This window comes from Lethenteron reissneri, chromosome 2, assembly GCF_015708825.2.
Source record: "Lethenteron reissneri isolate LAM-NWPU_2019-01 chromosome 2, ASM1570882v1, whole genome shotgun sequence".
Taxonomy (NCBI): domain Eukaryota; kingdom Metazoa; phylum Chordata; class Hyperoartia; order Petromyzontiformes; family Petromyzontidae; genus Lethenteron; species Lethenteron reissneri.
This window is the reverse complement of record NC_083780.1, coordinates 11,050,779-11,076,650: the sequence shown is the minus strand read 5'-3', so window position 1 is coordinate 11,076,650 and position 25,872 is coordinate 11,050,779. Positions and strand designations below refer to the sequence as shown.

Genomic DNA, 25,872 nt, shown 5'->3' with positions numbered 1-25,872 from the left:
TTTTGAAGCAGAAGTTGGGGGATGCATCTTCTAATCGGGTATACGCTTTGTCTGCAGAGCGTCACGTGATCACAACTGATATACGAGTGCTTTGGATTACAAACACGTTTCCGGAACGAATTACGCTCGCAATCCTAGGTTTTACTGTATGTGTTTAATAGGTCCTCGCTAACAGTACCTGCCTGTCCCAGTAGTCTGCTAAAGACTTTCGGTGGGGCGGGGGATCTTTGTTATATAACTGTGGTACCCCTGTGTCTCCCTACCCACCACACAGCCCCCCAGGCTGGTCACCCTGCCCCCCACTTCACGGGGGCCCCCCTGCGGACCCCTACCCAACCCGCTGCAGCAGCTGCAGCAATTCTCCACGGGATCCATTCCCGGGGGGTCAGCGCCATCCCACTCCAGCCAGCAAGGGGTACCCCCCCAACTCATGCGGCAGGTGAGACATGGTTGGGGGACACGGGGGGTGGGGGGGTTGGAGGGGATGGAGGGTGGGGGGGTCCACCTCACGACAGCCAACTGGTGGGGGAGGGGGCACATTTACGTGTGGTTTTGTGTGTATGTGGTGTTGTGTCTGTGTGGTGTTGTGGTTAGCATGCTGTGCTACGAACCCAGCTACCTGAGTTCGATTCCCACTCACAGCCATCCACAGTGAGGATTATTTGAATTAATACCTAGTGCTTTACGTAAACATCACCACTGGGGAGGCAAAGGTGGCCAGGCGTGGTGCTGGCCACCCACCCACAAACCCCTCCCCGCCCCCCCCCCCCTCCCGCCCCAGTGCCGGCCTTCATAGGTGCTTGCTAACAGCACTTGCCCCAACATTCTGTTCAGGCTCTACGGGGGATCTTTATCTTTGTTTGTGCTCCTTTTTCAGCACTCTGTGGCGGGTGGGGGACCTGGACCCCCGGGTGGCTCCCACCTCTCCATGGGTCTCTCATCAATCCCGTCCGTCACTAACCCAGAAAACCTACCCACGGTACCCGACATCCCTCCCATACAGGTGAGCTCGTGGGCACCTGTCCACACACACACTAAATACAGCTGCTCCGTCAGTAGCCTTGCTTACGAGCACTTATTAAAAGCTGGCTCGGCACTCTGGGGGCGGGGGGGGTGGTGTGTGGTTAGCACCATGCTCAGCCAACTTTGTGTCCCCGGTGTCGGTGTTTTGACACGCTGCGTTATTGTTTCTCTTTTAATGCCGAGTCAACCTGGCAGAGGTCCAGGACCGGTTCATTTATCACTCACTTCGCCGTGACTCGAACTCGGGTGACTGACTTTGTAGCACGGACGCGCTGGTAGCCACCAAACCGCCGCTCCCTCCCTCACCATATATATATATATATACATATTACTCGGGATTTTTTTACTTAAATAGTTTTTGACTTAAAAATTACAGACGTTTGACTCTTAAGGACATGCATGTCTGTGAATGTGAACGAGTCACTGCGTACGTATCCACGCGGGCGCGTGTGTGTTTGTGTGTGAAGCGAGATTGGTTAATCACTCGCCCCCCCCCCCCCCCCACTCTATCCTCTCACAGCTGGACGAGTTTGGCGGCATGCTGCTGATGCGAGACGGGCCCCCCCCCGGCCACCTGTCCCACGGCGCCACGGCCGCCCCCCCCGCCCACCTCTCCTCCCCGGGGTCAAGCTCGCAGTCGCCCCATCCTCCGCCGGTGCAGTCGCCCAACCTGGGTGCATCGCACCTGCACGGTAATTTTGAAACGCGGTTGTGCCAGGGGGTGGCGCAGCGACGGCAAGGTGGAGCGCAGTGGGAACATCGGTGCCTCACAGCGGTGAAGGGACCTGGGTTCGACTACAGACTCGGGTACCTCTGCGTGGAGTTTGTTCTCCCCCTGTTCTCGGTGACCCGAGTTCAATTCCCATTCACAGCCACCAACACCAGTGAAGATTATCTTAATCGGTCCTGGGCCTCCCCTAAATCGGCTCGGCCTCAAATGAGCACCTGGTCCGGTGTGTAAACATCGCCACTCAGGAAACAAAGGTGGCCGGGTGCGGTGCTGGTCACCCACCCCCCCTCGTGTGCCGTGCCAGCCTTAATAGGTGATCGCTAACGGCACTTGCCCTGACAGTCTGTTAAGGCTATATGGGGGGGTCTTTGTTTGTCTGTGCCAACACAGGGGCCGTCAACTCCACGTCTCACATGGCTCCCGTTCGACCCTCAAGTGCCTCCAGTAACGGCAGCCGAGCCAGGTACCATCACTCACCCCCTCGGGCTATCACTGCTGCTCATCGTCCTCCTCCTCGCACTGCTTGTGTGTGTGACAGTCGTGCTCATGCCTGTGCTTGTATTCCTGTGCGTGCGCGTGTTTTTTTGCGTGCCTCCGTGTGTGTGCGCGTATTTGTGCATGTGTTCCTGTGTAATCCAGCAGTGATAGTTGACAAAGGATGGAACATTATTATTGCTCTTGGTGTTACTTCACGCCCGAAAACGCGCCGAACGCCGCTCAATTCCGCGGCCTGTGCACGACACATCTGTTCCCACTTGCCCTCCCATAAAATAGAACATTTAAGAAGAAGAAAAAATCCGGTTTATTTTACTCATTATTTCTTTTATTTGCTAATTTTCTTATGCTATTCGTTGCACACGGTTACACTTCATTTTGCTCGGTCGGTGTCAGCCACCGAGGTTGTCACAGAGTTTCTTTTCTCTTTCCTGTTGCTGTACGCCCCCCTGTGCCGTTCCCGTCCCGTTGTAATGTGCACCGATGCACTACTTGATTGAGGGCGATATTGGTGCGTAAAATACATATTGATTGATTTACTAAACGTTCTTCTATGCTGCAAATCCAAGACTGCCAATTCCTAATGTATGTTCACGCTCGGCACGCCAAGCTGCTGAGCCACCCTGATACAGCCCAACAGAAACCAAAACAATTCCCCGCGCAATGCCAGTCACGCCGTAGGGAGGCCTTCATCCAGCAGTGGCTTGACGAAGGGGCCTCCCGGACTTTTTCAAATAAAAATTAATATGTTAACGAGCGGTTATTTTTGCGTGTCCAACAGTGCCATGGGCGATCCGCTGGACCACATTTCCATCGTGAAGGTGGAGCAGGTCTACGTGAAGCAGGAGCCCGGCACCACCGCCAGCCACGGCAACGCCTGCCGCCACTCCTCCCCACCGCCGCCACCACCGCCGCCGCAGCAGCAGTCGCACAGCAGCGGCAGAAGCAGAACTGCAGGTGGCTCGACAAAAACAACAACCACCACCAAAGTGCGCATCAAGCCGGAAGGCAGCACGCCCAGCAAGCGGCGCTCCTGCATGGTGAGGCTGGCTGGGGGGGAGCGGTGCGTGCCGCGCTTGCCAAAGCGAACGATGCCGTGTGGCACTCGTGTGTGTGTGTGTATCTTCTTGGTTCTTTCGGTAAAGTCACGTAGAAGGGAAATAATAAAATAATAAAAATAAAACATTCTAAAATTATTCTCACGACGTTTCGGCCACAACGCAAGCAGCCGTCTTCAGGTGGTGAACAGGTCTGCCTTTATTATGTTTTATTTTTATTATTTTTTTATTTTCCTTCTACGTGACTTTACCGAAAGAACCAAGAAGATGAATCCCTGCAGTCACGAAAGCTTTAAATCGAAATCGTGTGTGTGCATATTTTTTTATCCGGCCGGGTGGTTCAAAAGGTCAAGAGCGCTGAGCCTGGCACTTTCAGTGGCAGCATGAATCAGTGCTGCTCCATAATGTCCCAACCATGGGTCACTTGAAGTGATCAAAGAGATGGCTGTATGATGTCCACTTGTGCAGATGGTTCTCTACCACAAAGGGTTGCACTGCTTTGTGTACTTTCCAAATGTATTGTTCGTCTCTGGAATTGATGCCGGTAGCACCGATGGGGATGAAATTTAGAAAATAGTTTTAATTATTATTTGTTAATAAACAGACAATCGCTGATCCCTCAACGGACGGCATCTTTGTTTCTTCTTGCATGCGTGAACCCGACACTCACCGCGTGTGCCCCTGCGTTTGTGTTTGGTTTTATGCTTCCCCCTACGCGGCGATGGTGGAAGCTCGGTTCTCGCGGGTCAAGCCTCACGCCCCCGACCTCTAACCCCGGCTCTGCTGAGGGGGCTGGGGGAGTGACGAGCGGCAGCACAGGAAGAGGGGGAACAGGTGGGAGCCGCTGGCGGAATATTCGCTTACTCTTTCTCGTCCCAATTGGTTTCGTTCATTAAATTATACTCGGTTTTTAAAGTCGGTTGGATGGTAACAACGTAAGCTTGCTTGCAAACCTCTTAAACCTGCTCACACAGCAAACATATAAAATACATGTATTCGAAAATTCTGTCCTTGAGCGCAATGGCAATATGTTTTGTGCGTGGCAAGGCGGCGGGGGCGAGGCAAATGCCTCGGCGGACGACGACGACCCGAACGAGGACTGGTGCGGTGTGTGTCAGAACGGAGGAGACCTCCTCTGCTGCGAGCGGTGCCCCAAGGTCTTCCACCTGAGCTGCCACGTGCCGGCCCTGCTCTCGTTCCCCACGTGAGTGGGCTCGCGGTCTGGTTCGGGCGGGCGGGTTCGGGTTTGCGGATTTGAGCGGGTTTGGGTGGGCGGATTTTGGGCGGGTGGATTTGGTTGGGTTTGGGTGGGCAGATTTGGGTGGGTTTGGGCGGGTGGGTTCAGGCCGGGCGTGTTTTGGTGGGTTCTGGGCAGGTTTTGGCGGGTAGGCACGGCCAGGGGTGAGTGGTCGGGTGAGCGGGAGGGTGAGCAGGGGGGGCGGGTCAGTAAGAGGGCAGGTGAGCGAAGAAGGCGGGTGAGCGAGTGATCGGGTGTGTGAGCGAGCTAATTAATATGTACTCTCATGTGCTCGCTTTTGTGTCCCCATTGCTGGTGTTTACACGCGTGTTCACGGTTGTCCGCTTCGGTCTAGAAACCATGTGTTGTCATTAGTATGATATTGCTGCTTTTGTTAATGAGTGTTATCTCTGCTCCCCCGCTGCTCACTGCTGCTCACCGCTGCTCCCTGCTCAGCGGGGAATGGCTGTGCGCTTTCTGCCGGAGCGTGGGGAATCCAGAGATGGAGTACGACAGCGAGGATCAGCAGCATGGGCTGGACGGGAAGCGCAAGACCCTGCTGCCCTCTCCGGGGCTCTCCGGGCCCGACCAGCGTGTACGCATGCAACAAAGATCACCCGTATCGCCTTAACTAAGTGCTGTTGCCGAGCGCCTTTTGTGAAGGCCGGCCACGGCACACGAGAGATCAGGTGGTCAGCACCTTGCCTGGCCGCCTTTGTCTCCATAGTGGCGATGTTTACATATTGCACCAGGTACTCATTTGAGGCTGAGTTGACCTAGGGGAGGCCCAGGACCCATTTCTGTATTCTTTACTGGTGTTGGCCGTGAGTGGAAATCGAACTCGGGTTACCAAGTTCGTAGCGCAGCGTGCTAACCGCTGTACTACCACTCCCACTACACTAACACATGTACAATGGCAAAGATCCTCTGTGTAGCCTTTGACAGTCTGTTGAAGAAAGTGCTATTAGAGAGTACCTGGTGAAGGCCAGCACACCACACACAGGGGGTGGGTGGCCATCTCCACGTGATCACAAGCACGCATGGTCACACAGATGCCAAGGCACAGGCACGTGATCAGAGACACACTCAAGCTTTACATCGGAAGTCACGGCTGAAGCGTTTCAGTGCAACTGTATACCCACGCTCGCGTGTGTTTTTTTGAGTTTACGCTGGCGTGTGTATCCGTGTCTGTGCATGTGTGTGTGTGTGTGCCTGTGTGCAGAAATGTGAGCGGCTGCTTTTGCACCTGTTCTGCCACGAGCTGAGTGCGGCATTTCACGAGCCCGTCAGCCACTCGGTACGCAGCCCGATACACTCACCCTACGCGTGTGCGTGTGTGTGCACCATAAGTTGAGGGCAGAGCTCCTGTCCTGTTAACAGCCCTAGACCAGTGGTGTAAATTTCCCATTCTTGTGGCGAATGCGAGTTTATCCATCGGATAACCCCCGTTGACTTGCTCAAAAAACGGCACTCATCTTATCGACTCGGGAGGGATTGTGAATCTACGTGCCATGCTCCCCCCCCGCCCATCCTCCCCAACCATGATATGTACACAGTTGCTCGTGTAAACGCGGTGTAGACATGGACGTTTGTGCGCTAACGCATGCGTGTGTGTCCATGTTTGTGTGTGTTTACGTGCGTGCATGTGTGTTTGCGTGCGTGCACGCTCTCCAGGTGCCTAGCTACTATAAGACGATCCGCAAGCCCATGGACCTGTCGACCATCAAGCTGAAGCTGCAGAAGAAGCACATGGATCACTACCACACTCCCGCCGAGTTCGTGAGCGACGTGCGGCTCATCTTCAAGAACTGCGCCAAGTTCAACGAGGTGACTGGTCTCTGGCGCTTTCACCGTTATCGCGTTCATCGCAGGAGCAATCATGGTCGTGGTTTGCGCAATCGTCACAACCAGTGATCGTTGCCATCATCACCGCCTTGTTAATCTTCTTTGACGCCCATTGCGCCAGGAACTGGAACCCCCGCCCCCACACTCGAGTAAAGCAAAGAGGTTTCCCCTTTCTGTACCCTGTTAACCAAAACCATCCCTTCCCCCCCCCATGCCCTATTAACCGTAATCGTGTCTGCGTCCCCCCCCCCTCCCCGTGTGTCTCCGTTGTGCGCGCAGCCTGACTCGGAGGTGGGCCGTGCGGGCCTGTCCGTCCTGTCCTTCTTCGAGGAGACGCTCTCCCGGCTTTACCCGCAGCTGTGCGTGCCCACCACGCCGGCGGCCGTGTTCGGCGCAGACGGCCCTCCCACCTCGTCGGCGTCATCGTCGGCGTTGACGACGGCGGTGACGCAGCCACCGTCGCCGCCGCTGCCGCCGTCGTTGCTGTGGCTGTCGTCGTCTCCGCCGCCGCCGCTGCCGCTGCCACCCACGCCTCTTCGCTCGGCCTCGTCCTCTTCCTCGTCGCCTCCACGGCCGTCGTCGGTGCCGTCGCCGAACCCGGCCAGCGCCACCTCCTCCTCCGTGCCGACCTTCGCCGCCGCCGCCGCCGCCGCCGTCCCCCTCGGTGGAGGAGGGCCGGGAGGGAAGAAGAAGGGCGGACGACGGAAGCTGAACAACAATGACGATGACTATCACGACGACGGGGAAATCGAGACGTCTGACGAGGACTTTGAGCCTCGGCGGAAGAAGCGTGCGGGGCGCGGGGATGAGAAGCCGGTTCACATCAGGTGATGGAGGAGCGCAGTTTGACTCAGGGTCCGCTGAGTGGCTTCGGCGGCTTGGGGGGCCGGCGGGGGGGGGCACGCCGTGTGTGCGAGCATGCATGGGGTGATGTCAGCTCTTCATTGTGATACAGCCGGCCGGGCCATAAGAGATTCATTGGCTCGATACTAGATTGATTCACGTGGGGAATCGGTGTTGAGTTGCATTAAGATTGAGTCCGATAGGGGGACGTGTGTAGATTTGCTTTGTTTTCGTTTGTATCGTTACCACCGGCGCTCAAGTTTTGACACGCAACATGACCATGAAGTGAGTAATTGTAGCAAATACTGTTACAGGCTAATGCTGCCACGTGGGGGTATGCATTAACTAAAGCTTTGCATTTTAACTGCAATGTTACTTTTAACTCGGCCCATCAACCCTAGAGGGTCAATAAAATATGTCCCGCTTTGTGGGGGAAGTGAAAAGTGGTTGTCCAATGAATAGCCTTGCTCCCCCACCATAGTAATGTGGAATTCTCAGCCACGTCTCAGGGCTGAACACTGGAGATTTAAACAAAAACCTTGGTCTTGCGAAAGTATCTCGCTTGGAATGTATTCTTTCAGAAACATAATAAAACGGTACTTGCTTAATTTTAATGGACCACTTGCAAACCCGGAAGAAAGTTCACTTTTAATCACGGTGTTCACGGGAACAGGTTTAACGATGTACGTGGTTACGTGGGTGTTGTTTGACCATGCTTCACCTCACGGGTCGGTGAAGGGCTGGGCGCATAGAGTTCTACATTTCCCTCTGCTGCCTAGCACGCGGCCCCATGGCCTATAACGCCTGTTATGCACCGCGGCGCGCTATCCAGTCTCGGCCCTGAATAAGCGTCTTGAGATCTGACGAAATGGGCCACACATTCCAGATGGGCTAAGGCCTACTCCTGTAAATGATCAGCGCGTTTGTGACCCGATGCCTGGAGACTCAATCCAGTGCACCATTTAAACAATTACAGCGGCACGTCACTAGCCCCGACACTGACATCCCTTGCGCAGGGTCGATGTGTGTGACGTGAAAGTGGGTTCAGATTCATGTAGGGTTTGAAACTGAAAGGGTTTTTTTTTCCCGCCACAAATAATTAAACTAGTCCCACACTCTGTTGGTGCTATTTTGTTTTTCTTGACGTTTTATTCACAATTTATATTTTATTGATAACGTTTCTTCAGATTAACTAGTCTAATTAAATGTATATTTTTTGTTATCAATGAACCATTGTATTTTACTCAACCAGATAAAAAATCATCATATGTTCAGTTTTAAATACTATTTTGACGTATATATTTATTATTTACAAAACATACTTTTAAACGCTACCGTTAAAATTGTGACCTTGATTTCACGTTTAGTTATTTTACTATCTTCTATAATTTGTTTATGTTTAGGATATCTATTTTTTAAAAAAAGGTAATATAATCGCCATTCATTTGAAATTCATAATTTTGTGTATTTTTCTTTTGCTAAATTTTATCAAGTTTCTATTTAATGTTCCCAAAACTCACTCATTTAGCGAAATTTAAATGTTACCGCTGTTTGTGATATGTGTGGACCGAGCGATTTTTTTTTTTTGTGTCGCAGTGAGTCGGCCACAACGCTGTGAACCCCGCGACCAGAGTTCAGCCGCCAGCCACGGCTAACATCAGTGGGCGAGTGATATCTGAAGCATTCCCGGGGCTCGCCTTTCACCAGCCAAGCACTGCCAAGTGCGGTGTGGTCAAACAACCCCTAGTATGGTCAAACAAACCCCTATGACACGGTGCGGCATTCATCCAGCAGTGAATCGGCAAAGAGCTGAACACGATTAATTTTACATCGTTGTCAAATGTTATCGTTGTGAATCCAAAACTGCCATCTCCCACGTTCAACTGCTGTATCGTCACACTCGGCATGCGAATCTGCTTGGTGACCTAGTACAGCCCAACATATTTTCCAAAACTCGACACCATCGTCGCACAGCCCAATCGCAGCCTATCCGAGAATATCACCGTCCCGAGGCTCATCGTGGTGCGTCTCTACACCTTCCTGAAGCGGAGTGGTTGTACAACCATATTTATCCAAAGCAGCTTTCCAACTGGGTCCCGAGCAGGGTTCGCAAACACCTCTCTTCATCCAGCAGCGAGGTGGAAAATGGTTGCCCGCTATGACGAGCAAGCGACGCTCACCGGCAAAACAAGACTTTTCTCGCAAGCGACCGGTTGTGATTCGGATGGAACGAGTCGAACTGTTTCCGGCGGCATTGGCGGCAGCGTAAATTCCACATTCCTTCGGCAGGAGACAAATTTGTTTGCATGATCACCGCCTCACGCAAAGCGATACACGTGTTATCGGCCCTGGAAGGACCGCGGTGGTAATAATGACGATGTCAGTGCTTTGATGTTACCAGCGACCGGGAATTGAATCCCGCTGTATATATTTGTGTTTACTTGTGAAGACCGATGCTCAGTCGTGGGTTTCAATCCAAACAAACAAAACGCTTATGACAGAACGATACCTGTTTCACGCTGAACCAGAAACGGTCGATGTTCCGACTGAGAGGCCTTGCTCAAAAGGGCTCGCATCATCACCAGGATCCCAAGCCTTCTCCTGCTCAGCGAAGATTTAAACAAACACAAGACTTGTGGAACCCATTGCCGGTCCGACGGCATAAATGTCCATAGACCTTGGTGAACGAATGGATATTTAAATGCACCAGCGGCAGATTCCACTGATATTTACGGAGAAAGATCAATCGTGTATGTGTGCATGTGCGAACGGTATATATGTATGTATATATTAGGGATGTATTCCTGATTTTATGATCCTGGACATTTGAGAGTTTTGGATCCGTAAAAAAAAGGAAATCTGATCGTTGCAAAAATGTAATTTCACATAAAAGTGACTTCATTTATTTGTGTTACGAAGTGATGTCACTTCCATGCTTTTCCTGCCAAAAGTGCCAGCGTTTAGACGTTAGGTGATGTGACTTGTGGGTAAATTATTTAAATATAACAATTGTTTAATTCAAGTTTTAGTTTTACTGTTGGCATTTTACGTAAAAAAAATTACTAACGTTTAAAATTATTAAAGAGGACTTCATTTTGTGCATAAACAATAAAAGTTATTCAAGTGGAATAATGTTTTATTTATATGACAATATGAAATAAAATTTGCAAATTGCCCCTAGTCAAAAAATCATATCTAAGAACGTGTAATGATAAGCTCATCCCTAGTATATGTATGTATGCACATGGCAGCTGAAGTGCATTGTTGTTAGAGATTCTGCGTCTGTTGCGTGACTTTCAGTGGATTTTAAACGAGCATTCTATTTGGATTTGTAAAATATTGTTTATATTTATCACCATTCAGTGGGATTGGCCAACGTGACGGACCGGGGTTCTGCATCTGACGCAGTGATGAGGTTTCTGTACCGGATGGAGCCAGGGTTTTAGATTTTGAATGTCACGGATTTCGTATGGAAATTAAACGAGGGTTCTAGTATCGGATAGTTAGCCGTGACCAGTAATTCACAACCAGATTTTCATAGCTGGTTTAATTTCCTTCCGTTGAGCCAACAGATAGCGGATGTATCACTCTCGCTGTTTCGTGTATGTACGTATCTACTGAATTCTTCGGATTATGATGCACATTCCCCCCCCCCACCCTCCAATATTTTAAAGCCAAAGTTGTGGGAGTGCATCTTGCAATTTGGGGAATTCGTGTCTTGTGCAATGCACGTGTTGTAACACAGCCGTTCAGAATAATTTTCCGGAAAGCAGTTCCTCCGTAGCGATTGGACAGAAGACGCCACCGGCCATTCAGAATCCACATCCAGAGGGGCGTCTCTTCAACCCCCCCCTGCCACCGTTATATTAAATTGGTGCTAACAGTTCTATACATGGGAGACAGCTCTCCACGGTACACAGCTGATAGCGCCACTCGGCAACTGATCGCAGTGTCTCGCGCGCGCGCGCGCGCGCGCGTCCTCTCCTTCACTCGAGCGAGTGCGTTATTGACGGGAGACATCTCGTGTCTGTTGGGGGGGAGGGGGGTCCGCTTTGGAAAGTTGCCGCCGCCGCCAATCGCGATTGGTGCTGTGGCTGACGGTGGGCGGCCATCGGATCATGTTAGCGGGGCGGTGAGATGGCCAAGCGTTGGCGCGTTTGCCCCCTGTCGCAGAGGTTCGCGGTTCTAACCCCACCCCCCTCCCGGCCGTCCGGGTTAACACTGCTGCTGTTCTAACTGTGAAATATTTGCCGCCTGCTTCACGGGGGAAGTTAAAGACGTTTGGGAAAAAGGGGGGGGGGAGGCCTTGTGTGCCAGTGGTAATGAACCAAATGTGAAGAGATTACTTAAATATCTGAATTGAGTAAACCAGCCGTAACATTCGCCCCTCTACCGGCAGACGAATGCTCACTTTCAATCCGGTGCTGTGTTCACCTTGTGCCACACAGGATGAGTTTAAAGACGTTTGTTCCCTTATGGGCACAATTTAAATGCAAGTTGTTGGTATTGTGTTGATGGGCGCGACATAGCCATGAGCAGAGAAACGGGACGAATAGGGTCAGGGGTCAGGGTTAGTGGCAAGAGTTTGGGTCATGTACACCCATTGGTTGAAGCGGTATTTCTCAAGGCCGTTTGGCTGCCGTGACTGGACCAGTAATACTGGATATTTTTCGATTTAAAGCTTTCGTGACTGCAGGGATTCATCTTCTTGGTTCTTTCGGTAAAGTCACTTAGAATGGAAATAATAAAATAATAAAAATAACACATAATTAAATCTCACGACGTTTCGGCCACAACGCAAGCAGCCGTCCTCAGGTGAAGACCAGGTCTATGTGACTTTACCGAAAGAACCAAGAAGATGAATACTGGATATCCCAAGCACCATCCCGAGGCAGCCACCACGCTAAGGCTTTCCGAGGTTGACCAGTTCACCCTCGTTCAGATACATGCTGGTCTTGCCTGATGATAGCTGAACCGTTCGGTGCACGGCTCACAGGGCATTGGTTCATTTGAATCGGAGCTCCCTTTGTCACGTAGTAGAACAACAACGGCTGCCATTCGACGCGAGGCGCCGGTGATCACACCAAAGCACTTGCATCAGGCTCGGTGAAACAACCAGTGTCTCATCAGTTTGGAACCGCATTACCATTTTGGACACACAAGATCCTAATTGAATCGGCGCTCTACGATATGGAGGACACAGACATAGTGGTGGTGGTGATGGAGAAAGGAGGTGGTGGTGGTGGCCGAGGTTCAGGCCAGCTTGAGTAGTCTGTCGATGTTGGTGCCATTGCTGTGGTATTTTGACACTGAAGAACTGAATGTCTTTGCTCAACGTCACAATAATCCCTTGTTTTCTAAGTAAGTGTACCCTGGTCTGTGTGGACACGTGTGTAAGGGCATGTATATCTGTGTGTGTGTGTTTACCTGTTTGTATCCGAGTGTGAGTACTGCACCTTGGTGTGCGTGTACAAATCTGCGTGTGTTGTGTTTTGACGAGTAGCTATGTGGCATTCTATTCTATTTGTAATTGTGGTGCACTGGCCCAAGCCCTATCCCCTAACTCCACCACGTGACCGTGAATGTCGGTTGCTGTCATGAATCTCAATGGGGGGAAGAACACCCCCCCCCCCCCCCCCATGATGGTCGATTTAGACATCACATCCGTTGGTTTGTGGGTTTTTATTAATCCATTGCGCCGTTTTAATAAGCAGGAACCCCACCCCATTCAACACTAAGGGCTCTTCGCAAGCAACCTGCAAGCCCAGGAACGGACGGGGAGACCCCCCCCCACACCCGTCTTTCAATTGACTTTCGGTTTTCACGCGGAAAGTCACTGCAGATTTCACCTGTGCGCTGTGAATATACCCCCGCGATGACGGCACTGGAGCGCTACGACTGGGCGCTCCAGAAAGTCGATTGGAAAGTGTGATTCGTTTTGTCAACAGAGGTTGAAGTTCATTTTGGGGAGAGCCCCCCCCCAACAACCCCCCCCCCCCCCCCCCCCCACTGATCCGAACACGGTGATCGTTGTCCGAGTCGTCGTCGGGGCTGGCAGTGATTTTATGGGGAGAGAAAATGAAGTTAGAGGAGCAAAAACGGAAGTTTATAAAATGTTGACCAATGCCGCGTAGAGGTAGGCTGCGTAGGAGTCTGTAATAAGGCAGATTTGGCGAACATTTTGGATTATTAACGAGCCGACGTTAGAAATATTTTTTACTGTCGATGTGCGTTCGTGCGTGCTTAGCCGGTGTTATGAGTGGCATCCACCTCATGTACACGAATGGTGAATGAGTAAAGAAACGATGAGTGACGTGGCTTGGGAATACATTTAACCTTTTCATGCCGCATGGTTAAAACGACACGAATCGTAATGTAAATAAATAAACGGCAAGTTTGAAAGTGATTTTTTTTTTATTGTGCTTCGTGTTTTGGCGCAAAAGTCCATTGCTGGTAAATTTTGGCCAGAATTTTTGTACCAAACCTGCGGTAAATTGCAGCACTTTTTCGCCAAACTGAAACCTTGTGTTGTTGTGGCCAGCTTGTAGGGTCCCACTGCTAGACAAAGCCTCCCCATTCCCCAAGTTGCTCCCATCCTGTGAGGTCATTTTCAGAGCGTCACGTTCATTTCCAGCGAATGAGCCTTTCGGAAAAAGTAGAATTTTTTTTGATAAAAAATAAGTAAGCATTTTCAAAACGTTAACTGGAGAATTTTTCTCGGTGATTGTATGTATGTTGAACTTATTTTGCGCCGAACGTAAGCCAGCCTTGCCGTGCTGAATAGGATGTTCTAATAGTTTCTACACCAAATAGAGAATACTTGTTTTTCCATCAACGTATGAATAATACATTTGCATTTTGTAAGATGTACATAACTGTCAAGGAGGAATATTCGTTTGCTGTGGCTGGGCCCCAGTCGCCATGTAAGGTAGCCACTGTTGACTTCCTCCAAAGTGGTGGTGCCTATTTTTATCAGAATCATATTTATACTGGAGGAATCCGATGAGCTATGAAGCTATTTCCCACAGATGTCCATTAGAGGAGGATAAGCACGTTACAACAGCAATACAAAACACGATAGTCCAAAGTCTAAGAAAGATAAACATCACCCAAACACATAGAAATATAACTAAACCATGCCAATCCTACCAGGCAAAGCTCACCAAAATATTAACTTATTTTTCAGAAGCGACCTGGCCACGGTCGATAGCTCAATAAAGTGGCCCTATCATTTGGACATTTTTATAGCGGCTGAAAATTATCTGAATAACTTTAATGCAATCCTTCTAGAGGGGATGTTGAACTGTAAAATTACGCTCCAGTTCTTATGAATGTTTTTGCAAAACGTGAACCCTTGGCTCGAGTAAAAGTCGTTTTGGTAACTTTTCTTCGTAAAAAAATTGCTTGTAAATGTAAACACTTTTGAGTCTCGTTATTATTCCTAGATTCATTGTCGAGTTATTTTTTATCGTTAATGTTTTTCTGTTTTATACGGTATTGCAACTTCGTCTAAATGTTTCTGCTCTTCTCAAAAGTGTTGGGATTGATTTGAGCGTTGAGCCTTTCAGAAAACGAGAAAAATAAAAACAATCTGAAGCGTTTTTAAGTGAACTAGAAAAATAATGTCTTAATTACAAGGCCCCAAAAAAATACTCAATGTTACGTTGTGGTTTGTAAGTTCACAGTTCAAGTTAATAAAGCAAATGGAAAACAACACGCAACACCGATTCTCTTAATAACCTAAGGAATTGTCTTTTGTTTTATTCGTATCAAAAGCAGATTTTGTTGATACGTGAGTTATCATCATCACGCGAACTCCGGTCACCGCATCACGTGCTTTCAGATGCGCTTCTGCGGCCGTCTGGAACGCTGTTCTGCTATTAGAAAGCCACTGGAGCAATGCACTTTTAAATCGAGATTGAAAGCTTATTTCTTTCGAACTGCTTTCTGTCTTTAGTTTGTTGTCCTTTCATCGCACCTCCGATTAGCACGGTTGGCTGCGTACAGTGTAAAAGAAGTTCAACATCCATACATCTGCCATGATCAATCCACTGCTAGGTGTAAACCATATTCCTTTGCACACAAGTCAACCCCTCGCATCACAACGCAATGTGTGCAGAGAGTTCATCGCTTTTCACTGAAATAATCCACCCCGATCCACAATAAGGGGCCATCCATCTAGTAGGTACGCAAAAATCTGTCAACTTGACCCCTCCCTGTACTCACGTGAACTTTTTCACACACCCCCCCAACCTGCGTGCGTACGCTTGACGCACCCCCCCCCCCCAAATCCTCTAGAACGGCCGATATTTAATCCACGCAGAAACGATCAAGGATTAATAATATTAACGTGTTTAAGCAAACATAATCCACCGCCGGCTGCATGAAATAATTAAGTTGCCTACCTTGGCCACTTATTTTGCTGAGCTGCGTGATAGCTGCAGTCAGGGGCACGGTGGCACACAAGTGACACCTCTCCCACAGTCCCACTTCTCCCAGAAGGACTTGTTGTCTGACAGCTGAAGAAACTGAACTGTGGCTCATTTGAAGGCCAATGTAGACACATTATCGAGGCTTCACCCCCCCCCCCCCCCCGTTTCCTACGTACATTGTCAGTAGACCACCATACGCAAGCGTACGCATTTGGGTGACCCCCCTCCATGCGTACGTACTAAATGGATGGCCCCTAACCTGGAGTCCCGGTCGTGACAATGTGACCGGAAGGAGCTACACGTGGATGATTCCTGGTGGTGCTGGCCAGGCCACCTTTGGAAAGAGAGTGAGCGGAGGCCTTTGACCCTTGGTGCTCAGACTATTGGAGCAGTTCATTCTGGTGATAGGTACCTCCTTTATTTATCTTCTCGTCTTAGGCGAGATCTATAAATGCTCATTGGTGTACTGTGGTTAATCGGCTCCTACTTACGAGCATATGTTCAATATTCACTTCTGTAACAATCGGGGTATTGCCCTTAACATCATCAACATAAAACAACAAAACTCCATCTCCTGTTCCTAATGGAAATAGGGTCTTACCAGCAACTGACCTCACAATGATCCCCTCCTGCAGCCTGGGAATCTCTCTGGATCAAATGTCGACTGCGTATTCAACCAGGGATATCACCCGTTTCTCACAGCCCTGATGTTGAGTTCTCTGGTTCTCATTCTCTGTGCCTCTGCGTTAATCTCCCTTCACGAAATTCACTTGCTGTTTATCACTCACAAAACCGAGAACCACTCCAAACCCTTCTATCGTCTTACTACCCCCACCACCACCAAAGAGAAATGATATACCAGCAACATCCTGGTGGAGATCATTGTCCTTGGTCAACAAGGCCCTGAACTAAAAGGGAGGCAACGTTGCTGGCAGAAAGACTGAAGCAGCAGTAGGAGACTGCACACTGCACCACACACACACACACCATGTGGCCCTGATCAAAATTAAACTTGAGGAATGTTTTTAGATGAAGTGGGGAGGGAACAAACGTGCTCGGTTGTATAAATTGAAAATGTACTTTATTGTGACCTTGATGTTCAGACGATGATGAAGATGATGATGATGATAATGATGACGACAACGGTTACAACGGTGACGCCATCCCAGTACACACTTTAACGTATTTCTCCGGTCCGCAAAATCCAATTTGGGTGATAGGAAATTCGCAAAAAAAGCACTTTAACATCCTTCCTTGCAAACGAAGCCAATAAAGAGAAAGAAAAAAAGAAATACATTAACGTTTAAAATAACATGGACAAAAATAATCCCAAACTTGGCAGACTTTGTTGTCGGTTAAACGCTTCGCGGGCCTCATCTTTTTTTTATTACATCTCATTTACGCCAAATTATTGAATGCGGCTGCGCTTAAACAGACGGCGAACGTGCGAAGCCATTTTCTTTTTCCGAGCGAGCGTCGCCAAAATGTGTCGGCCGCAACTCCCTCCGGGCCGCCCGTTGCGTTGGCAAGGTGAGCTGCGAGCGAGATTGCCCGCGTCCGAATGGGCGAGATGCGGCTGACATGTTATCAGCGACTTCACCGGCGACACGGAGGGGTGGGAAGAGCACGCGCCCGATTGGCCAAATCGGCATCGAGCTCGGAGGAGACTTCCACCAATCGCATCCCGGCCTACGATCGCTTTAGGGAAGCAACCAGCATCGACATCGCGTCGGGGAAACCGTCTTGTCGAGACCGGGTCGCCCAACGGGGCCGCGGTTGCCCAACAGAGGTCGGGGGGGGGGGGTGTCTATTAGTGACTACCAAAGCCCAACCGAGGCCCCGTTCACCAACAGACTCCGATGTCTGACAAACTGGTAGAAGCGAGCAGCAAATCGCTCCGCGCTCAAACACAACGACGAGATCTCACTCGGAATAAACGTCACACCACGCTCGCGCGACCTGCCCCGGTATCCCACCCCCCCACCCCCCCACCTTCCCCCCACTTTGCCCATCCATGGGAGAGGCCTCGCGACTGCTGGGGGGTGAAGGCAGGCGGCGGGCAGCGCGCACCCCCCGCCACCCGCTCCCCCCCACATCCCACCCCTACTTGAGACACCGCTCAAAGTAAGTGGAGCCGATGTACCCCCCCCGCATGGAGCGATGGACGTTCTGCTCGAAGAGCTTGCGGTTGCTCTGCAGAACCTCGGCCGCCTCCTTGTTCAGCGGGTCCTCGGGGTTGGGTTCCTGCCACGCGAGATCGAAAACACCGTCCTCGTCAGTCACGATCATCTATCCCCACTTGCGGGATGAAAGCTTCCCCCTACCCGCCCCCACCGCAAGCCGCTGCCACCACCTCGTACAGCTAGCGCCCATTGCAAGAGCCGAATTTGTCGCTCCGCCCCCATGCAAGACGTTGTCTCGGGCGAGTGGTGGATGCGGAGTGGTGGATGAAAGAAATGGTGGTTGTGGTGAGTAGTAGGTTTGGTGAGTGGTGGATGTGGCGAGTGATTCTGCTCACCAGGAATAGGTACTGTAGCCCATATATAATTGAGTTTATCGTCAGCACTGGTTTCCAGTCCTCACTGCAAACAAACATCATCATCATCATCACCACAACAATCTGTGGGTTAGCAAGTTGCTCGATTTGAAGCATGCGTGGACAGGTGGGGAGTGAATGACTGGGCAAATCAGTGGTGAGTGCTACCGTGTGCAAGTGAGTGGGTGTGCAACCGTGTGAGTGGCTATGCAGATGGATGTTTGTTTGTAGTGGAAGCATAGCTGGGTGATTGTCTGGGTGAGCATCTGAATGAGGTACCGGGTATGTAGCTGCTTCATATGTGGTGGGTGAGCGGCTGGATGAGTAGCTGTTTGGCCGAGTATGTGGACGGTGAGTGATCGAGTGGCTGGGTGAGTGGAAGGTTTGGTAGCTGTATATGTGGACGGTGAGTGATCGAGTGGCTGGGTGAGTGTAGGTTTGGTGGCTGTGTATGTGGTGGGTGAGTGATTGAGTGGCTGGCTGGGTGAGTGTAGGTTTGGTGGCTGTGTATGTGGTGGGTGAGTGATTGAGTGGCTGGCTGAGTGAGTGGAGGGTTTGGTGGCTGTGTATGTGGATGGTGAGTGATTGAGTGGCTGGTTGAGTGGAAGGTTTGGTAGCTGTGTATGTGGACGGTGAGTGATTGAGTGGCTGGTTGAGTGGAGGGTTTGGTGGCTGTGTATGTGGTGGGTGAGTGATTGAGTGGCTGGGTGAGTGAGTGGAGGGTTTGGTGGCTGTGTATGTGGAGGGTGAGTGATTGAGTGGCTGGTTGAGTGGAGGGTTTGGTGGCTGTGTATGTGGTGGGTGAGTGATTGAGTGGCTGGCTGAGTGAGTGGAGGGTTTGGTGGCTGTGTATGTGGTGGGTGAGTGATTGAGTGGCTGGGTGAGTGAGTGGAGGGTTTGGTGGCTGTGTATATGGAAGGTGAGTGAGTGGCTGGGTGAGTGTAGGTTTGGTGGCTGTGTATGTGGATGGTGAGTGATTGAGTGGCTGGGTGAGTGAGTGGAGGGTTTGGTGGCTGTGTATGTGGTGGGTGAGTGATTGAGTGGCTGGGTGAGTGTAGGTTTGGTGGCTGTGTATGTGGATGGTGAGTGATCGAGTGGCTGGGTGAGTGAGTGGAGGGTTTGGTGGCTGTGTATATGGAGAGTGAGTGATTGAGTGGCTGGTTGAGTGGAGGGTTTGGTGGCTGTGTATGTGGTGGGTGAGTGATTGAGTGGCTGGTTGAGTGGAGGGTTTGGTGGCTGTGTATATGGAAGGTGAGTGAGTGGCTGGGTGAGTGTAGGTTTGGTGGCTGTGTATGTGGATGGTGAGTGATTGAGTGGCTGGGTGAGTGTAGGTTTGGTGGCTGTGTATGTGGATGGTGAGTGATTGAGTGGCTGGGTGAGTGTAGGTTTGGTGGCTGTGTATGTGGATGGTGAGTGATTGAGTGGCTGGGTGAGTGTAGGTTTGGTGGCTGTGTATGTGGATGGTGAGTGATTGAGTGGCTGGGTGAGTGTAGGTTTGGTGGCTGTGTATGTGGATGGTGAGTGATTGAGTGGCTGGGTGAGTGTAGGTTTGGTGGCTGTGTATGTGGATGGTGAGTGATTGAGTGGCTGGGTGAGTGTAGGTTTGGTGGCTGTGTATGTGGATGGTGAGTGATTGAGTGGCTGGGTGAGTGTAGGTTTGGTGGCTGTGTATGTGGATGGTGAGTGATTGAGTGGCTGGGTGAGTGTAGGTTTGGTGGCTATGTATGTGGTGGGTGAGTGATTGAGTGGCTGGGTGCGTGAGTGGAGGGTTTGGTGGCTGTGTCTGTGGTGGCTAAGTTATTGAATGGCTGGGTGAGTGTAGGTTTGGTGGCTGTGTATATGGAGGGTGAGTGATTGAGTGGCTGGTTGAGTGGAGCGTTTGGTGGCTGTGGCTACCGCAGGATGTTGAGACAGACGTTGCCCTCCAGGTCGATGTTTGGATGATAAACCTGCGTCTCGCACTTCACCTTGGGTGGGTCGTGTGGGTAACCCTGACCCACCTGAACAGACAACCACACACAAACACAATGCGGTCAGCGAGTGCCTATTAAGGCCAACAAAAGACATGGTGAGGCACCTAACAAGCACCACTAATGTGTGGCCACGTTTGCCTCCCCACTACTAATGCTGACCCACACTGTTAACGCCACTCATTTTAGGCCAAGTCAACCTAGGTGAGGTCTCACTCATTGGTGATGTTCATCATGGCCAAGAATTGAACACGGGTCGATTGTATTGTATTACAGTTGTAAACCCGAGGCCACACACAGACAAAATTCCCCATTTAGCCACGCAGACTGTCAGGGTCAGTGCTCTTAACGAGCGCCTATTAAAGCCAAAACGAGGCACAGAGAGGTGGTGTGGCCAGCAGCACCACACCCCGCCAGCTTGGTCTTCCCAGCACTGATCTTTCCACACAGCAACAGGTACCCATTTTAAAGCCGAGTCAACCTAGGCGAAGCCCAGATTCTCCGCCGATGTTGACCTGAGCGGGAACAGAACTCAAGTTTCCCGGGTTCGTAATACAGTGCACGAACCACTACGTTGAGCGCTCCCCCGTTTGGGCCACACACACGCAACGCACACACACTCACAAACACATGCTTGTTTTTTAACTTTCACCGCTGCTACTTTACCTTAAAACTGAACACAAACTTTCCGCCTTTGTAAAATCCCTGTGAATGGAAAAACAACAGAGTTGAGACACGTCCTTTAAAAAACACAAAGTCAAGAAAACGGTTGGAGATTCGGTGAGCCATTGCCACGCAAATTACACTTTGATGTCAACACAGAGAGCAGAGAAGCAGAGGCCAGAGGTGGAAGCCGCGTGCAGGAAAGTCCAGCAACGAGGCCAGGAGACAACTGTTTAACACGATGAGTGGTGGAAGGATGGAACAGGCTGCCCACACACGTGGTGGAAGTGGATTCTAAAGTAAACTTTTTTTTTTATTTTAACAGGTAAGGGCCCACTGAGCTATGCAGCTCTTTTTCAGAAGCGACGTGGTCACAAAGTATAGCTCAACAAAGTGGCTTACGCGAAAATGTAAAGCAGCCAAATACTCTATAAACGCACGTTGATTCCAAATGTGGAGGGGGAAAAACGGAGGATCCGGAGAAAAAATTCCAGGCGACCACGGAGAAAACATGCAAACTCCAAATATACAGCAGGCGTCAGGGGTCGGGATCGAATCCACGATCTCCTGCATATACCAGGCAGAGGAAGATAACATCTCCTATCCACCGTGGCACCCCATTCACCGAGACTTCACGAAAATCCCCAATGAGATTCTAGGACCAATCCTGCTTCTCCGAGCAACTAAACGAGCCACGTGGGGCCGAATTGCCCTACCCAAACCCCCTCGTTGGTAACCCTCCGCGTGTTCTTGCGCGACATTGACACTGCGCAAAGTTGTGAATAAGCACGGAGAGACGCATGGAATTACACTTCGAAGAACACGTGGATGTCTGTACATTATTAAATTGGGAACATACAAAGATGGAAATTGCCGCCCCTTGCAAACTAAAGGTAATCCCGTCATCTAACAGTCTATGGACCTCTTGGCAAAGTCGACCGTGACAATGAAATCAAGTCCTTCAACCAGCAATGGATAGACGACTGTGGCCCGCTTGCTTCGCATAATGATGATGGTAATGATGTTTACTATACAATACTCACCTCATCAGGGCAAATGACGAGTCTAAAGTTAAGAAAATCGTCTGGGTCTGGAAAGACGACTTCACACGTCTTGGGCAGATTCAGTTCATTTATATCTGCGCACACACATACAGAGACACACACACAGACACACACACAGACACACAAAGAAAAAATGTGGCCCGTAAAGCCTTTGATAGACTGCTGCGGAAGTCATGTTAGCGAGCACCTATTAAGGCCAACGCAGCACAACCGGGGTTGAGTAGCCATCGCCACACCCGACCACCCTCGTCTCACCAGTGATGTTCACACACCGCACCAGGTACTCATTTAGGGGAGGCGCTGGACCAATTCAAATAATTGCCACCGTTGTTGCTTGCGAGTAAGAATTGAACTCGGGCCGCCGGGTTCGTACGCAGCACGCTATGAGACCTCCTTTACCAGTGGCAATGCTTACCCTGAGCTCTCAAAACTCTGATAGTCCACTGTTTTTGAGTTGTACGCCTTTTGGCGTCATCTGGTCCAACACCAATGGAGACTAGGCTCTAAGGAAAGCTGTCTCGGGTGTGGACCAATCAACTTCAAGGACAGTGCATATCATTACCATTATCAGAGTTGTTTCTTTTTGTTTGCATTTTGACTGCTTGTGTTGCGGTTATTGCAAACATGATGCCTTGTATAAAGGTGTCAGTTTTGTACCAGTTTAAAGGGTAAAAACCTACTACTATATTTCGCCACTGGTAAAGGAGGTCTCATAATGGACAAGCGAGTCGTATACACAACGCCCTGCAACATGGACAAGCAGTGGGTTCGCAGAGGTTGGCGGTGCGAATCCGGCAGGCCGCACTGGTTATTACTACTCGCTGGTCCTCTGGCTTTTCCCTCCACATTTACAAACATGCGCTTCGACTATTCAGCATACCTCTGTCAACCCCTTATCAGTGCCCCTACCTTATTACAAAACAATTCAGACTTTATTGGTCTCCCCCGTGCCCCTTATAAGCTCAACGTTCAACCTACACAGCCTCATCGCAAGGTAGAAACACAAAGCAAGACAAAAACTAATTTTGTTGCCCGTATTGAAACGGCTGTACACCGCATGGACCTGAAAACGAAATTGGTATGAAAACATAAAAATTGGTTTTACTTAGGACGCTGTCTTTCCGACAGCTCTGTTCTTCACCTGAGGACGGCTGCTTGTGTTGTGGCCGAAACTTCGTGAGAATGTTATTGTTTTATTTTTATTATTTCCCTTCTACGTGACTTTACCGAAAGATCCAAGAATAGGTTTTACCCTTTATGGCAATAAAACAGGCGTTAAGATGTTCAAACACCAAATCGCTACCTTTTGCAAGGAATCCTGTCTGCATTAACCACACGTACTTGTGGTGAACATGCAAACAAACATGCTCTGATAATAATGTATGCATTGTCTTTGAAACTGATTGATCTACACAAGAGACGGCCTTCTTTAGCGCCAGTCTCACCAGTGTCAGACCAACGCAGGTGAGACTAGGCCCTAAACCTATTCTTATTTTTCATACTTTGAAACTGGCAAAAATAAAAGTTGTCTTAGTCTTATGCACAGCATACCCCTTACAGACCAATTCAGACTTTGTTGGTCACCCCCAGTGCCCCTCATCAACCTCAACGTTCATCCCACAAAGTCCCATCACAAGCGAGAAACACAAACAAAAACATGTTTTTTTTTGCCCGTATTCAAACGTCTATACGCCATATGGACTTAAAAACTAAATTTCCCTGTGCAAGAACACGGGTAAACCATCACAGGTATAATTTAGATGATGTTGCTGCTATAAATGCCCTAAACGATAATACCACTTTGTTGCGCTACCATTTGTGGCCAGGTCACTTTTGAAAATCAAGTTAATGCCTCAGTGGGCATTGCCTGGTAGGATGGGGATGATTCTAGATTTGAAGTTTTCATGACTGCAGGGATCCATAATCTTTGATAGGGATGGTTTAGTTGAATTTGTATGTGTTTTGAGTGATTTCTTTACCTTACATACTTTGCACTAGTTTCGTGTTTTTGTCGTATTGTTTGTTTGTTGTAACGTTCGGAGCCCGTGCCCCTACTGCGCATTTGTCAAAAAGGGCGCTTAATAGCTCATCAGATTTCACCTCCAGCAAAAATACAATGTCCTGAAATCTGGAATAATCACGGGCCACGTTAAAGATACTCCCCCCACAGAGCCTGACAGGCCATCGTGTGCAGGACGTGACGGTGCCAGACGTGCGACATTTGAAGAAGAATAAAATAATACTGGCGAATGACTGTGAATGGGAAACGCAGCATTTGTAATCGCCATAGTGTGAGGAATGCGAGCAGGAACCTCCCGGAACAACAACAACAACAAAAAAGAGTAACGAGACTCAGGGAGGACTTTCCCAACGAGTAAAACAATCGTAAGATTAATACGACTGCTACCGACTAGGACGTAACGCCATGGACAGAAATGTAACGGAACGCCACGCGACGGGGGCCACGTAACGTAACGAAGTAACGCGGAGAGGCACTCGCGCACATTCAAACTGAACTAAACAGCGAATTGTAACGCAGAGGAACGAGGCGGGGGCCGAGGTAACGACGAGGCCGGGGGGTGGGCGAGGTAACGACAAGCGGGCGCGAGGGGGGGGGGCGAGGTAACGACAAGCGGGCGGGGGGGGGGCAAGGTAACGACAAGCGGGCGGGGGCGAGGTAACGGCGGGGCGAGGGGAGGGGCGAGGTAACGACGATGGGGTGAGGTAACGACGAGGCGGGGGGGGGGCGAGGTAACGACGAGGAGGGAGGGGGGTAACGAGGGGGGTAACGAGGGGGGGGGCGAGGTAACGAGGGGGGGCGAGGTAACGAGGGGGGGCAAGGTAACGAGAGGGGGGGCAAGGTAACGAGAGGGGGGGCAAGGTAACAAGAGGGGGGGCAAGCTAACAAGATGGGGGGCGAGGTAACGAGAGGGGGGGCGAGGTAACGAGAGGGGAGGGGGGAGGTAACTAGGGGGGGGCGAGGTAACAAGGGGGGGGGCGAGGTAACTAGGGGGGGGCGAGGTAACGAGAGGGGAGGGGGGAGGTAACTAGGGGGGGGGCGAGGTAACAAGGGGGGGGCGAGGTAACGAGAGGGGGGGGCGAGGTAACGAGAGAGGAGGGGCGAGGTAACAAGGGGGGGCGAGGTAACTAGGGGGGGGCGAGGTAACGAGAGGGGGGGGCGAGGTAACGAGAGAGGAGGGAGGAGGTAACAAGGGGGGGGCGAGGTAACTAGGGGGGGGCGAGGTAACGAGGCGGGAGGGGGGGGACGAGGCGGGAGGGGGGGGGGGGACGAGGCGGGAGGGGGGGGCGAGGTAACTAGGGGGGGGGGCGAGGTAACGAGAGGGGGGGGGCGAGGTAACGAGAGAGGAGGGAGGAGGTAACAAGGGGGGGGCGAGGTAACTAGGGGGGGGCGAGGTAACGAGGCGCGAGGGGGGGGACGAGGCGGGAGGGGGGGGGGACGAGGCGGGAGGGGGGGGGCGAGGTAACTAGGGGGGGGGCGAGGTAACGAGGCGGGACAAGGTAACGACTAGGGCGGGCGCGAGTCAACGTGATGACGTTTAAAGGGTAACGAGGTAGGACGGCCGGTACCGATGCGGCTTAAAAAGTAAGGAAGCGACGCGGCGAGCTAAACGACGATGTTGGTTGGCGCCATTGCCTTTGGTAACGCGCAGTTGCGCGGCCGACGCCTTCTTGGAGCCGGCCTTGGCGCCACTGGCTTCGTCATCCTTCTTCTGCTGCTTGAGGGAGAAGAGCTTTATCATCGCAGGGCGGCGATGGGGGAGCCGGGCGAGACAAGGAGGAGCAGGGAGACGACGACGAGGAGAAGGAGGAGGAGGCAATGACGACAACGAGAAGGAGGAGGAGGAGGCGGCGAGGCCCGGCCGCGCCGTCACTGCCACAAACAGCTGATCGCCGGAAATTCGGGTCAAGGGTCAAACGTCACCGGCTCGTTATTTTGCTTATCGACGAGTTTAAA

The 25,872-nt window shown here is 50.8% G+C and overlaps 2 protein-coding genes across 2 annotated transcripts in view; one reads left to right on the top strand and one right to left on the bottom strand.

The window, feature by feature from the left end:
* Positions 1–14,939, top strand: part of LOC133341827 (E3 ubiquitin-protein ligase TRIM33-like) — a 32,410-nt gene extending 17,471 nt beyond the window's left edge. Inside the window, exons 11-22 of the mRNA XM_061550600.1 lie at positions 275–439; positions 878–1,003; positions 1,544–1,715; positions 2,144–2,216; positions 3,030–3,288; positions 4,038–4,140; positions 4,354–4,510; positions 5,000–5,138; positions 5,766–5,840; positions 6,218–6,370; positions 6,668–7,215; positions 8,828–14,939. Of these exons, the coding sequence (XP_061406584.1) occupies positions 275–439; positions 878–1,003; positions 1,544–1,715; positions 2,144–2,216; positions 3,030–3,288; positions 4,038–4,140; positions 4,354–4,510; positions 5,000–5,138; positions 5,766–5,840; positions 6,218–6,370; positions 6,668–7,215; positions 8,828–8,849 (1,992 nt within the window). The 3' untranslated portion in view covers positions 8,850–14,939. The remainder of the gene's footprint in view (positions 1–274; positions 440–877; positions 1,004–1,543; positions 1,716–2,143; positions 2,217–3,029; positions 3,289–4,037; positions 4,141–4,353; positions 4,511–4,999; positions 5,139–5,765; positions 5,841–6,217; positions 6,371–6,667; positions 7,216–8,827) is intronic.
* Positions 14,940–16,722: 1,783 nt separating this feature from the next.
* UBE2M (ubiquitin conjugating enzyme E2 M) lies at positions 16,723–25,782 on the bottom strand. Its single transcript, XM_061553857.1, has 6 exons — positions 25,552–25,782; positions 21,876–21,970; positions 20,836–20,874; positions 20,096–20,199; positions 18,182–18,245; positions 16,723–17,907 (listed from the first exon to the last, which is right to left on the bottom strand). Exons 1-6 carry the CDS (start codon positions 25,655–25,657, stop codon positions 17,767–17,769), a joined length of 549 nt encoding a protein of 182 aa, XP_061409841.1. The 5' UTR covers positions 25,658–25,782; the 3' UTR covers positions 16,723–17,766.
* Between the last annotated feature and the right edge of the window lie 90 nt (positions 25,783–25,872).

Excerpts from the sequence above, each read along its gene's own strand:
- UBE2M (XM_061553857.1), bottom strand. The coding sequence starts at position 25,657 with ATGATAAAGCTCTTCTCCCTCAAGCAGCAGAAGAAGGATGACGAAGCC. Across the intron at positions 18,246-20,095 it reads GTCTGTCTCAACATCCTGCG|TGAGGACTGGAAACCAGTGC; the intron begins GTAGCCACAGCC and ends GTTTGTTTGCAG. Across the intron at positions 17,908-18,181 it reads GGCTACAGTACCTATTCCTG|GAACCCAACCCCGAGGACCC; the intron begins GTGAGCAGAATC and ends CTCGCGTGGCAG.